The 15,237-nt window shown below is 29.7% G+C and overlaps 1 protein-coding gene across 5 annotated transcripts in view; it reads left to right on the forward strand.

Moving 5' to 3' along the window:
• Positions 1–15,237, forward strand: part of AdamTS-A (ADAM metallopeptidase with thrombospondin type 1 motif A) — an 854,579-nt gene that overhangs the window by 472,682 nt on the left and 366,660 nt on the right. For all 5 annotated transcript variants that reach the window (XM_075374246.1, XM_075374249.1, XM_075374251.1 and 2 more), the window contains exon 3: positions 4,547–4,713. In XM_075374246.1, the coding sequence (XP_075230361.1) occupies positions 4,547–4,713 (167 nt within the window). The remainder of the gene's footprint in view (positions 1–4,546; positions 4,714–15,237) is intronic.

Consider the following 15,237-nt stretch of genomic DNA (forward strand, 5'->3'; position numbering starts at 1 on the left):
TTGATATTTTTTTTTTTAAATATATTTAATTATGTTGTTTCAAGGAAACTCCTTTACACTTAGCTCGTTGTAATTTATTTGTGGTTTCCACATACCGATTCTAAATATAATTCGAGACACCAAAAAAAATTTAGGAATTTTTTATTATTGTGTATTTTTCTCTAAACGCAGCCGTTACGGAGCTACAGCTTCTTTCTTTTTCTGTTTAGTCTCGGGAACCACCGTAATCTATTACTTCTCAGAAAAAATGAGGATGATATCTATGAATGAAGTGTAATCTTATATAGTCTCAGGCCGACCATTCCTGAGATGTGTGGTTAATTGAAACCACGTAGCTAAAGCCTAACAGTTGTAAACTTTTAATGATAAGTAATTATTACCGGTTTGCATCGTTAAAATATTTCTCGAATTTAACAGTATCCATTAGTTGTTTGAGTTGTTAAGTAAATGAATATTCTTTATTTGTTTTAGTTTCTTATTTGAAGTATTTATTTATCAGTTTTTTGGTGTAATTTTTATTTTAATAATGCAGTTTGATAAAACGAAAAAGTAGTTATTCTGGAAACTTATTTGTAAGTAACAAGAATTGGGGGGACGCGGCGGTTTGCCGGCTGCGTGCAAGGCGCAGTCGGGAACCTAGTGTAGGGACGGGAAGGGTAGCCTCTCAGTGGAGGGATGTAGTGATCGTCCAGAAGGGAGGGCTACTGCATCCTGATGAAACTTGAGAGGACCCCGATGGGACGCCATAGAAACGGAAAGACTGCCTTTTCGAAACGGTTTCGACTGCCGTGTCGTGGCAGTCGACTGCCACGACACGCATAGGAGGAGGCTGGGGATGTTGGGGGTGTTTAACAAGGTAAAAAAAAAAAAAAAAAAAAAAAAAAAGTAACAAGAACAGAGTTGTTATTGAAAATATTGAGACCGATATTCTGACTTTCTTTGAAGCATGTCCTGCAGCTTCTACAAAGGAACCAGCGCAGTCGCTACCCGTACCTTACGGCTTAATAGCAAGTGTGTTGCGGTAGCACAGTTACCGTGCGTATAAACCTGCTGTTCTTTACAGTATGATGGCTGGTAATGAAAGGAAGAAGTCTTGAATTCAACAGATGGATTACAGGTTGTAAATTATCCTAATTTTTTGTCTAATATTATCTGGCGGGATGAAACCAGTTTCTCCAACATTGGAATGCACGATTGAATAAATAACAACCAATATTAGTCGAAAGAAAATCCGGTAATTGTCAGAGTAGGACACAATGAAGTGAGATTTTCAATAACTGCTGTTATGGTGCGTCATCATCAACAATCAAATTTTGACCGTGCATTTCTACGAGGGAATTCATACAAGAGCTCGATACCATCAATTGATGAAGGACGTTCTATTGCCATCTATTAATGACTAGCCTTTAAATCTGCGATTGGAAATGTATTTCCAACAAGACGAAGCTGCAGCACACAGCCGTGGCGAGGCCAGGCATTATTAATTGCTCATTTCCAAAATAGGTGTATTGCTAAACAAGGAGATTGGTTTGCTTGGCATTTCTCCCGCCACCACCCCATTCGGTCGCCCTAAAGCATAAAACCGAATGTCTGTGCCACAAACAGCTACTAAGCATCGAAACAGTTTAGCGACCAGTGTCCTAAATAGCTCCTAGAGCTTACTTAACATCTTGAGCGGACTAAGCGCGGTGCCATACACGACTGGCTAACGTGTCCCAACCACTCACTTGTCATATATTTACTAAAATGTGTAGGCGCACCCCGTCAACTACCAAAAATATATGACATCCATAAATTAAAATTTACGTCGTCTAGACAGCAATTCGCTGCCACGCCTAGGTCGCTGAATGCCAGCAAGTACCTGTCCACCATATTAAAGCGTTTGGAGTCTTAATTGGCTGGTGGTAAGCCATATATCTCTAGGTTAGCTTCCGACAGCAGTGCGATAGGAGTCTTTTCCTTAATTAAACTACTGATGTCGGTTGAACATAGAAACCGCATCAAGGAACTTCCACACGGTACGACAATGCGGCTCTCGCCACTTGTGAGTGGCCAATTTTCCCTTTGACCTCTAAGTTCCAGGGTGGCCCAGTCTCTAAACAAGGAGATATTGCTTGGCAAGCATACCTTCTCTGTGTTCTTCAGTGGAAGAAATAACACCTAAGGTAATCGAAATTTTTGTACTACATCTGTCGCAACACATTATTGAAAGCTGTTAATGACGTTTTCAGCAGAGCGGCTCCTTGCATTTTTAATAACGTTGGCCGTTTTGAAAATATATTATAATTGACTGCAGTTCTGATATAACAAATTCTTCCTTCCTAATAAATAAAAATAAAACCTCATTGTACAAGTAAGTCTAAATCTTACGTACAAGGTAAAACGTAAATCTTACCTTTACTGTATTTTCCGCTTATTTAATTTTTCGAACTTTGAAAATATTATTTGATAACCAAATACTAATGCATTACGTTTCCATTTAATATAATAAAAATGGCTACTATATTTGATTTGTTGCCCGCAGCGTTAGGGAGCTGCGGGCGTTAGGAGTTGCAAGGTAGCTTCCTAATTTGTTGTCGGCCCGCAGCACCCTAACGGTTGCGTTAGAAAAAGTAACCGAGAATAAAAATGTCTTAAAATACTATTTTCTACCTAAAAAAGTAAGAAAAACATGAAGTTTTCATTTGAAATAATAAAGTTGGCGCCAAAATGGCGCCTTTCAAATAAAAACGTCAATTTTCAGATAAACCACATTATTTATTAATTACAAAGTAGTTGATAAAAATGATTAGAACTAAAATAATAATTAAAAACAGTTAGATTAATCATGGTTATGATTAATTATTAACTTGTTTTATTCATTTGAACAGCTGTTGGTTAACAATACATCCATTATGTATTTATAATCATTTTATTAGCTATTTTGTAATGAATAAAAAATGTGGTTTATCTGAAACTGATGATTTTATAAATCAGAATGGCGATTTATAAATCGCTGTATTATTTCTATAAATCCAGAAGATTGAAATTTTCGTAGGACATTTTTAGAATTTTCGTTAAAAGGTTTATTAAGTTTCAATAGAATCGGTGGGGAACAGGCGAGTGATACTAAATCAAAAGCGTGTATAGCGTATACTACCTCTTCGTGGGATACTGTATATTGGTTCATATGGTTAATTTTTTTCTTAAACGAGTCTACATTAATTCTTTGCACACACCTCTATATTTATCTATCTTACTGGCCCCTAAACGTTTTTCAAGGAAATGTCAAATTTCGTGTATTTTAACATGACAAGTTTCTGATATTATGTATTTTTAATTCTGAGAATATTGGAATTTCTGTAATAGTAATTAAAAAAAAAAATTATTTAAACCAAGTAATTTAAAAGTCATCAACTTTTTTCTTATCATTAATTACATTTTTACGCGTTTTAACTAACATGAATAAGCAATTTAGTTATTATAAACCTATTATTGCATAATTACCGGAATGAATATTGTAGTAATAAAATTATTATTAAACATTTTTTATATATTTAAAAACAATATTTTAATGCCAAGGCCTCTTTATATATTTTAAGGTTTTTTGTTAATTTAGAAAAATAATTTAACATATTTCAACAGTATTAAAAAAAAATTAGCATACAAAATTTAAAGTATTTATACCTATTGAATAATTACGTTATTTTAAAATTATTTTTGTACATTTATAATTTTTCCTCATTTATTTATATTTAATTATTATCGTTATTTTAAAGGTTTGTAAAACAAATCATTTGTTGACTGACATTCACATATACTATGTATCAAATTTAATACATAAAAGCCTTGTATATTATTAATAATTTTTTTTTTTTTTAGGCTTAATCATTTAATAAAAGGTAAATTACATGTTTGTAAAATATCAATCTTTTTGAATCGTATTTAAAGTAAATTAGATGGCCTGGTAACAAATACATGTTGCATTTAAGACGTGGTACATTTAAAAGAGGAAAAAATAATACAAATAATAATTATTTTACAAATATTATTACAAAAATACAAATTCAATAAGGATCACTATTAATTTTTTTTTTTTAATTTATATTTCGTTTAATGCATACTCCACAATATAGTAGGCTCCCTTTTCCTGTTTTGCCTCCGGGAATTACCGTCAGCTGTTACTTCAGAGGATGAGTGAGGATGATATGTTTAAATGTAAACGAAGTGTAGTCTTGTACAATCTCAAGTCGACCATTTCTGAGATGTGTGGTTAATTGAAACCCAACCACCAGAGAATAACGGTATCCACGATTTAATATTCAAATCCGTATAAAAGTAACTGCCTTTACTAGGACTTGAACCCTGGAACTCTCGACTTCCAAATCAGCTGATTTGTGAAGACGCGTTCACCACTAGACCAACCTCGGGGCTTATTGAATAAATATCTACGGTAGAGTAACTGTAAAATTTAGAGATGCTTCTTTATTAATTTCCAGTTATTTTTTATAATTTATTTTTATTTTTGTGTAATAATATATTATTTGTAATTTTTTCTTATTTTCAGCGGAACTCCCACAAGAAAATCCCCCATTACGTCATCATTCGGGACATTTCCGTCATAAAATGGCTGCTATTTGGGACCCGCATCCGCAATATGAATTTACAGCATTCGGTAAAACATTTCATCTTATGCTTCAACACGATTCACGATTTGTTCTTCCAAAGATACAGGTACAATTGTTTAACTTTTTAAATACAAAAATTTATTATATTAATTGAGTAATTAGTGAGTATTTAATTTCGTTTGTTGTAAACAATATTCTTTTTAATGATAAATATTTTTAATTAATGCTGATATTTGTAACAGTTTTATTTCAGAATGGTTTATATAAATCGACACACTTTAAAAAATTGTTTTTTTTTTGTTGTTTTTTTTAAGCTGTGTGCGTTGGCTTTAAATGTATAAACGTTTAGCCTAAAACAGGCATTATCGGTACAGTTACAGACTCTAATATTAACTCGTACTTATTTGTTAGTGTTATTTTTGGCTCAGATTCAAACCACTTTACAGAATAAACGCTCTTAGGAAATAACTAACAGTAAATTTTTTTTCTTCAGTCAGAAAATATTTATTTGTAACAATTTGGGTTACCGAATTAACCTTGATTACGGTGAGATTTAGTCCTGAAAAAAAAAAATATATATATATTCATTAATGTATCATTATATCCTTTTATTATTCATCGTATATTTTTTTCTTATATTTGTTAATAAAAATAAGATTTTATATTTTTTACATTATGTTAATCATTCCTGTTGTTGTTTAACAATAATATGGTCAATTTGCCTTGAAATGTATTTGTTTAGCTTTATCTGTTACATAAATACATTATTTATTTTAATTGCTTGAAGGTATAAAAATTATGCTGGTGAAGAATTTTTATGATCAATGTTATTTCAAACTCATGACTTGTTTATTTATGATTTATTATTATGAGTTATTATTTATTTATTTGTATGAATTATTATAATATTTACGTGATAAAAGTGATAATGAATACATACTTAACTACCCATAACTTTATTACAGTTGCCAACTAACTGTATCTTTTATTATCAGTATCGACTCGTAAGGTTTGAAAAATATAGATCAGATCTACTCGTTTCGAATAAAGTTTTAACAAATTTTATCCTGTATCAGGATAACTACAGCAATTGCTGAAAATTAAAAATTCGGCAAAAAATGAAAAATAATTCAATTCGTTAAATTTTTATTTTTTATTTTAAATCATCGCGAAAATAAAAACACCTGCCGACTTACTAACCTCTTTATTTAAGCCCTTTTGAAGTTTAGTCAAATAAAAACCTTTAATTAAAATTTAAAATTATTTTAAATAATTTATATATATATATATATATATATATATATACATATATTTTAAATATATTTTACAAATTTAAAATTAAAACCTTTAATAGAGGTTTTTTACCAGTATCATTGTTTGAACACGATTCTTGAATGAATTGTGTTATCAGCTATCGCGGGACGTTCGTTTTTTCTTGGTTGACTCCCCATGCCGAAGTCTGCACATAGCATAACTTGACTGATTGAGTTGCGCAGTTCAGTTGTAATTTAATTATTTTAAGCGCTATTTGTATCTTTATGATAATTTTTTTTTACTGTAAAACAATAATGAAAATTATAAGGAGGAATGAAATTAAAAAAAAGACAATTTTTATTAGATTTATTGTGACTGATCAACATACTTTCCCGTTTAGCCTAGTTACAATAGCATATATCCATGTAGCTGATAACGTAAAAATCAAATGCTAAATAATTGGATAAGCAAATATAAGACATTTTTAAATACGAAGCTTCTTAACGCAGTCTTCGGGATGGAAGTCAATTGGGAAAAAACGAGCGTCACGAAAAATCGTCACGCGTTAGCTGATAACACCGTTTATTCAAGAATCGTGTTCAAAGAATGATGTTACTCTTTTGATCACATTCATATTTAAATATTCAAATCTCAGTTTGGATTTAACTGTTGACAGATTTAACAAATTGGATTACATTGTTAGTTCAGATTTCTTAATAACATTTTTTTAATTTGTGTATGTTGTATACATACGTTATTTTGCACCATTAAAATTCATATAATATTTCGTAAGAAATTTCACTTCCGCAGTGTGTCCTCGCACCGAAGTACCTGTTTTAATTTTGTTTAAACAATTTGCTACTGATGTTGTCTGGAGTAAATTTATAACAGAACTACCTAGGGAATTCTTAACAAAATGAACCGTAAACAATAACAATTGATGGAAATCGGTGGATTTATTCGTAATAATTAAAGCATACATTAAGTTACGTGTGGTCCGAATTGAGAACTTCTTCCTTTTTATTTCCATGTAGGAATTAAAGGAAGTATTGTAATCGCGAAAAATTTCGGTTTTCAGATTCAACGGAAATATCAATATTGACTAGTTTCGGCGTGAATTCTGTACGTACGTATGTTTCACGCATAACTCTAAATCGATTAGCCGTATAATGATGAAATTTTGGGTACTGCTGTAACATGTAGTTGTGCATCTCCCCTTTCAATTGCAATCGATTTGACCAAAAATGTCCAAAAAAAGCCCAAAATCCAAAAACTTTGGATTTTGGAAATTTCTTAACTAAAATAATAAGCCCTTATTGAGAGATTTTCAACGATTTATCATAAGTGGTACATATTTTCATTGGTTCCAGAGTTATAGTCAGATAAAATTTTACTTATGAAATAATTTGGATCTTACAAGGGTAAGGGACATAGGTTTGAATCCGACTTCAGTTCCTTTTTCTTTAACAATTTTTTTTAAAATTAAAATATATTGATTTATTAATAATTATTAACTTCTGATTGTAAAAAGTTTTTTACAATAAATAATTCAATAATAACAATAAAAAAAAATACGAAAAAATATCAGAAGTTATTAATGAAATAGAATTTTATACACTTTTCATTTTTTTTTAAATATGTATATGTAATTTAATAGGCGTACAAGTAAGTCATGTGGTGTCCGTATCAGATTTGGTGAAACATTTGGTTATTCGTTTCTCAGTTTCAAATGAAGTAAGTTTAAATGAAATGCAGCAAAAAATGTGTGTATGTAATTTAATTTGCGTACAATTATTTCATGTGGTATCCGCATCAGATTTATTAGAAATATTATTATGAAAAATGTAAAAAAATAATAATAAAATAATTGAGATGAATATGAATTGAGAAAAATATTTTTTTAATTTTCTCTAAGTATAACGTTTTATAGAACGTAATATACACTTTGAGAAAATGAAAAAAACTAATAATTAAACGTTAGATTACACGGCGTAAGGAAAAGAAACCCTGTCGGAGATAGTACACATAATTAATAGAAGACTGCTTAAAAAAAAAAAAAATTCAGAAAGAAAAAGGTGAAAAACAAAGCAGAGAAAGAAGATATGGAATGTGATATAAGGAAAGAAAGAAATTACAAGATTAGGAAAGAAAAAGGTCAGGTTAGAGAGGTTGCATAAAAGGTCTCATACAGAACAGTTTTTTGGACATATTCACTATTCTGATTATGAAATATACAAGACCAATAAAGACACAACACGGTGATATACGGAATGAACAGTCTCAATTTAAAACTAATTATTTTCCTTTATTGCTGGATTTTAAACATGATTTTATTTTTACTAACATGATTGTAATAATAACCGAAAGTAAAAAGTTGGGCTAAATTACATAGAAAGATTTGTCATTTTAGAAGGTCAGAAAAATTGTTACAATATCACAATAAATAAGTTAGAGAAACGTTTTTAGTTTTTTTTTTTTTTTCATTTAAAAACATTAATAGTTTTCTATCTTTTTTACTGCGAATTATAATGAACAATCTTATCGTAAATAATACAATAACTAATTACAAAGAACTATGCTAAGCGGTTATTAAGACAAGTTTAAAAACAAGATAACAATAAAATAAATTGCTTATGAAAATGTTATTTTAAATCTAAAACTTGCTGAACATTTCGATTGTTAAAAATAAAGCTTCAAAAGAAATAAGTATAAATATAGGAAAGTAGTATTAATAATGTTTCATTAGCTTTTTTTATTATTTTTTTATTTATTTATTGGATAATTGACCAATATTATATACTTTTTAATAATCTATTTCCTATATACATTGTTTAACAATCGAAATGGCTGCCTAGTTTTACATTTAAGTAAATATTTCGTAAATGGAATTTAACTGTCAACTTGTTTTCCAATTTACTGATTTACTTTTATTAAAGTTTACTGCTAACATAAAAAATATTTTAGTCAAATCTTAATCTCGGGATTAGAAGATATGTACATAGAAGATAAATTATAAAAATATTTGATATTACATTTTAACTTACATCACATGTACTTATATATAACTTATAAATACTTGTACTGGCTGATAGGACATAGATCTTTCGGCTTTCAGCAGAAAGTAAATTATTGATCTATAAATCCGTTTTCAAGCCTGTTTGGACTTAACTGGCTTGAATTGTGGAGTACAGCGTGCAAACTCCAGTATTGATATACTTAAACGCTTCCAAATAAAAACACTGCGGTAAATGCTCAACATACCCTGGTACATAAGGGTAATATATAATGAATGACCTTAAGTTGCGAGCCGTTCGGCAGGAAATTTCTCTGGTCAGCCTACAATATCAAAATCGTTTGGATCGGCACCCGAATTATTTGGCGATTAATTTATTAGATAACACGATCAGCGATTTTTCAAGATTGCTGAGAAATAATATTCTTGGTTTGCGTTATCGCTTCAATTAGGGGACTTTATGGTCTGGCCGTACGGAGTGCTATTCTATTCCATTTTTAAGTCATAAGCCGCTGGGTTTGCGGCAACTTTATGTTGATTCAAATACATCTTATTTACTTATTGTTCTATGAACAAATTGTAAAGTTGCTATGTCGTTATAATAAAAAAAAAAACTTATATCTACAATTACAGCAGTTTTATATCGTTTGGGCTATACGTAATGCAGTTACATTATATTTTTAAGTGGTCAGCTATTAGATTCAAAAATTTAAGATGATATACAATAGTCTTTATTTAATTTATTGTTGTTAATCTTGTTACATTTCTGGTTTTATTCTATGAATCTTGCAATGTTTTACTAGTTCACGTTATTTTTGTTACAGATAATTTATATATATATAAAATTATTTAATCCCACAAATGTATTATACGGCTTTGTTTAAATTAAATTAACATTAAATTTTTTTTAATATACCTCTGTTCTATCCGTTACCGCATTGGATTTCTTTAGTCGATCACTTACCTCGATTGCCCGTATTTGGTGTCAAACTGAATAATATGAGATAATAGATAAGTAAATTACGTACGAGTATATTGTGGGTTTAATTTTCTATTAGCCGGTTTATGTAAGTTGAAGAAAATTTTAAGTAAAATGTTAAGTAAAAGCTTAATATTCAAAGTGGAAATCTTACTGTATTAATAATTTAAAAAAATATATATCATTATGAGATCGTATGGACTGGTTAATAATAAGAAATACGTCGCATAACGTTCACAAAGACTCGAAGAAAAAATTCACTAATTTTAATTAATGTAATTTTATGTTCAACGGATAAAATAAAAATCAAACGCATAACAGAATCGCCAAAGAAACAATGATCCCGGATTATTTAAAATGAACTATTTCAAAAGTAAAATGTTCTACGTCGCTCAAACTGGACGCGATTTGAAACATTAAATGAATACTTAAGAATTCTTCCTCTATAGTAATAGATTCAACATTTACCGACCGCCTTGTTGACATAAATCACAAATCCACCAACATTGAAAACAACCATGGTATTCTTCAAATATAAATATTATTATTTGTATATGAAGATTTTTTTTTATTCTTAATAAAGAAAGGATCATATAATAACACTCTTAAACATTATTTTATATATAAACGTACAAAAAAACTATAAACTAAATGAACCGACCGGATTCATATCCAGCAAGCATTTCGATCACATCCTAAGTATCAGCTAACGTCATTATGAGAAATAACACCAGCCGCTGAGAGTGGTCGCTAAGACGACTGTAACGTTTGAAGTTAGTTAGTTTTTTAAATGTTTTATTATACAATTTTGTTTATTCGGTTTATCATTTCTAAAGTTTTTACTTTTAAATTAACAAAAAACGTTTACATCAATAATAATTAACTTTTATAACCGCTTAGGATCACTTTAGTCAGTCCATTATCCAAATTTCTTCGATGGGGCTGTTTCGTCCTTGCAGTCCTCCCAGTACGTTTTCAATACTGTTCCAATTTTTGTGCCCTTTCTAGTATTGAAAATTTTCGTGTTATGAGCTTTTTTTTCTTGTTAGTGTGAAGCGAGTGTTTTTTTTCTTAATTTTATTGTTTAATTTTATCTTTCCTGTGGTTTCTTCTGGTGTAAGGTCAATTTCCTTCAGATCCTTTCTTACTTCTCTGATTCATTTGCATCCTTTCTTAGTGTTTTCCAGTTGAGATTGCATCGTACTACTTGTTTCAGTAGTCTTGAATCTTGCATCCTCATGAATTGTCTAAAGAATCCTAATCTCCTCTTACGCATGGTATCAGTGATGGGTTCTAACTCTTTATATACGTCTTTATTAGGCACAATTCACCATTACCTGTCTTTCTGATACTTTTTATTGATGCAGGTTTTTCCAATTCTTCTTTCGATTTTCTGGAGTCTGTTTGTCTCTGATTGTTCGTTCAGGTGGAAGAGTGTTTCTGCTGCATAAATGGCTTCTGGTTTTATTACTGTGTTGTAGAGTCTTATTTTTGAGTTTATACATCAATAATATAATAACAAATTATAATTATTTTTGTTAACGATTTTATCTCTTTCTATCCTGTTTTTCCTTTTGGTTGTTAAGGTAACATACATTATTAATTGAAAAACAAATCTGAAAAAAAGAAGAAAATTGAAACTGAAATGTTATTCTAAATTATTTTTAAGTTTTTATTATTTATTAGTGTTATATGTCGTTACACACTAGCTATAATTAATTATAACAAGATGTACGTGATAAATTTACGTACATCTGATTTTTACGTGATGTTCGGATACATTTGTAGTAATTATAATAATTACAACTTAATGTTACCACCTTTTGTTGATTTTTTTTTTCAATCAGTAAGGAAAAAGATATATTATTTTGTCAAATTTAATGAAGTGTAATTAATTCTCTCCTCTAAATAAATAAATATTGTACCTGTTTAATAATATTATTAATTACGTTTTAACTTTTTGTAAATCTGTAATAATTGCTATTTCGTGTTATACTAAAGGCATTCGGTACTTCTGCGATCGATATATTAAATGTTGAATAAAGAGAGAGAGAGAGAGAGAGAGAGAGAGAGAGAGAGAGAGAGAGAGAGAGAGAGAGAGAGAGAGAGAGAGAGTGTGTGTGTGTGTGTGTGTGTGTGTGTGTGTACATACAACATAAAGTGTACTATATAGTATATTGCTAAACGAACGAATACAATCAACAGAATCATACAGTAAGAAAATAAATTACTGAAGTTAGCAGGTTGTCGAATCATTTACTCATAAACATTAACGCTTCCCTGTAATTAACATAGAAACTACTTATATCTATAAAAATAAAAGATTACTGTAAAATGTGAGTCGGAATAATGCAATCGCAAAAAATGCAACAGTACACGTTTAATAATATATCAATTTATAGTCTGTATTCAGTGTAATAAAAAAGACAATATTACAACGTGTTTATGTGATGTGCGGAAGGAAGCGCACGGTTTACTTCGCTGGTCTGGCTGGCATTAATAGATATAAGCCATGCTGACTAGCTCTGGAAGATTCACGAGCCAGAAAGAACATACATAATATGTTTTTGTGTGTGTATAATCTGTTTTAAAATGATGACCATCTGTTTTCTTTTATAGCTTAAACATTACCGAAAGAAATATCCTATAAAACATTTATGTTACAGTCTGATTGGCTAATATTTTCTCTATTTTAGGTATATTATTGCCAAAAATAATACTCATTAAGTTAAAAGAAAGCGAACGCTTTATAAACATTTTGATAACAAACCTATGTTTTTTTATTTTCTGTAATTAAATTTGCTCTTGTATTTAATTACTGGAAATATTATTCCTCCAGTATTTTATGAATTGTAAATAAAATTTCCAGTATTTTATACTCTGGAAATTTTTGTTTTTAATTTAGGGGCAATATAATCGATTTTGTAAGTAATTATTAATTAGAATTTACTAATTTTAGAAGTAAATTTTCAAATATATAAAAATTAATTTTTTTTTTTTAAATTAGTAGCAATTTTAATTAAATTTACTTCTCCTGTTACGTATTATACCGTTTTATTTTTAATTGCAACATAAATGATAGAGAATAGAATAATATTTTAAATATTAGTTACGAAATAATATTTGCAATATTTGAATTGGTTATTGTAAGATATTTTTATTGTTGGTCGTAAATATCAATTGCAGTATTCAAAACAGATGGGATGTTGGATACTGAATAGTATTGGTTGTTATGGAATCACTTGATTATTTCGTTGGTTGCTTGTATGCATTTCCATAGTAACAACTATCTTATCGTTGTAACTATAGAGTTAAGCGCCGCCTGTTTGGAATGATATTTTGGTATAAGACCTATCTGTTACTGCAATTTTTTATGAATATTTAAAAAAATTAATTCTAATTTAGTTATGTGTCCTGAATAATTACTAAATAAATATATATATATTTCATCGTCATTTCAGCCGTTACTGCAGGATGAAAGCCTCTTCAGCACGATTCCAACTAATTACAGTCTTGTGCCATCTTCTGCCAGTTCAGTCCAACCTATTTGTTAATATCATCAATCCAACGCGCTTTTTTCTTCTTTTACTTTGTTTTTTTTTTTTACTTAAATGAATGAGGATGATGTATGAATGAAAATGAGTGTAAGTCTTGTACAGTATCAGGTCGACCATTCCTAAGATGTGTAGTAAATTGAATCAGGTCGACCATTCCTAAGATGTGTAGTAAATTGAAACACAATCACCAAAGAAAACCGGTATCCACGATCTAGTATTCAAATCTGTATAAAACTAACTGCTTTTATTAGGATTTGAATCTTAGAACTCTCGACTTCGAAGTCAGCTAATTTACGATGACGAGTTCACCGGTAGACCAACCCGGTGGGTTGGGCGATTAACATCTAGTAGTACCCATTCGAGTGCTAATTGTAATATATATATATATAATTTTTCCATCAATATTTTAATCAGTTGATTTAACACAGTTAAACGTACATGTACATATTTAATGTACATGTAATGAATGTGTACAAAATGTTAACAGTTTTAAATTACGAGGAAGTTAATGCTCTGATAGAAAATAATAGGGATTAATATTTTCGACAGTTTGTTTGAAATTTAGTAAGTTGTTCCCAAAATACCGTAATTATTACGTATAAGTGGTATATACGCTAATAAATGAATGATAAAATTTACAAAACTTTCATTATTAAAAATAGTTTTAAGATTTTCAAATGTTCCAAAAGACGATAGAACTGATAAAACCAAACGAATCAGCTTTAAATGATTTCATAGTTTGAATTATATTCAAGAAAACACAGAATGTACATTTGTCATAGATCAATATCATATTGTGCATAATACTCTGTTTTTCATATTATAATTTATAATACAAAAATATCACTGTAATATTAGTATATTTTTATATCAGTAAAAATTTATAGAACGTCATTTCTTTTGAAGAGAATTTTTTTAATCGATCAGTTATGGAATTAAATTCAAAATATATAAAAGTAAATTATAAATGAATCTTTGTACAATACTACGTATTAATTTTCGGTTAACTGTTCCAAATAAAAAGGATTTAGAAGAAACAATGAACGGCATAGATGAAGTCCTACGCAAGAACTATCGCATGAAAATAAACAAGAACAAAACATAAGTAATGAAATGTAGTAGAAATAACAAAGATGGACCACTGAATGTGAAAATAGGAGGAGAAAAGATTATGGAGGTAGAAGAATTTTGTTATTTGGGAAGTGGAATTGCTAAAGATGGACGAAGCAGGAGCGATATAAAATGCCGAATAGCACAAGCGAAACGAGCCTTCAGTAAGAAATATAATTTGTTTACATCAAAAATTAATTTAAATGTCAGGAAAAGATTTTTGAAAGTATATGTTTGGAGTGTCGCTTTATATGGAAATGAAGCTTGGACAATCGGAGTATCTGAGAAGAAAAGATTAGAGGCTTTTGAAATGTGGTGCTATAGGAGAATGTTAAAAATCAGATGGGTGGAAAAAGTGACAAATGAAGAGGTATTGCGGCAAATAGATGAAGAAAGAAGCATTTGGAAAAATATAGTTAAAAGAAGAGACAGACTTATAGGCCACATACTAAAGCATCCTGGAATAGTCGCTTTAATATTGGAAGGACAGGTAGAAGGAAAAAATTGTGTAGGCAGGCCACGTTTGCAATATGTAAAACAAATTGTTAAGGATGTAGGATGTAGGGGGTATACTGAAATGAAACGACTAGCACTAGATAGGGAATCTTGGAGAGCTGCATCAAACCAGTCAAATGACTGAAGACAAAAAAAAAGAAAAAAAAAGTTCCAAATAAAACCCTCAAAAAATATCCCCAAATTTTTTTTCCACATAATTTC

Source organism: Lycorma delicatula, chromosome 8 (assembly GCF_047948215.1).
Source record: "Lycorma delicatula isolate Av1 chromosome 8, ASM4794821v1, whole genome shotgun sequence".
Lineage (NCBI taxonomy): Eukaryota > Metazoa > Arthropoda > Insecta > Hemiptera > Fulgoridae > Lycorma > Lycorma delicatula.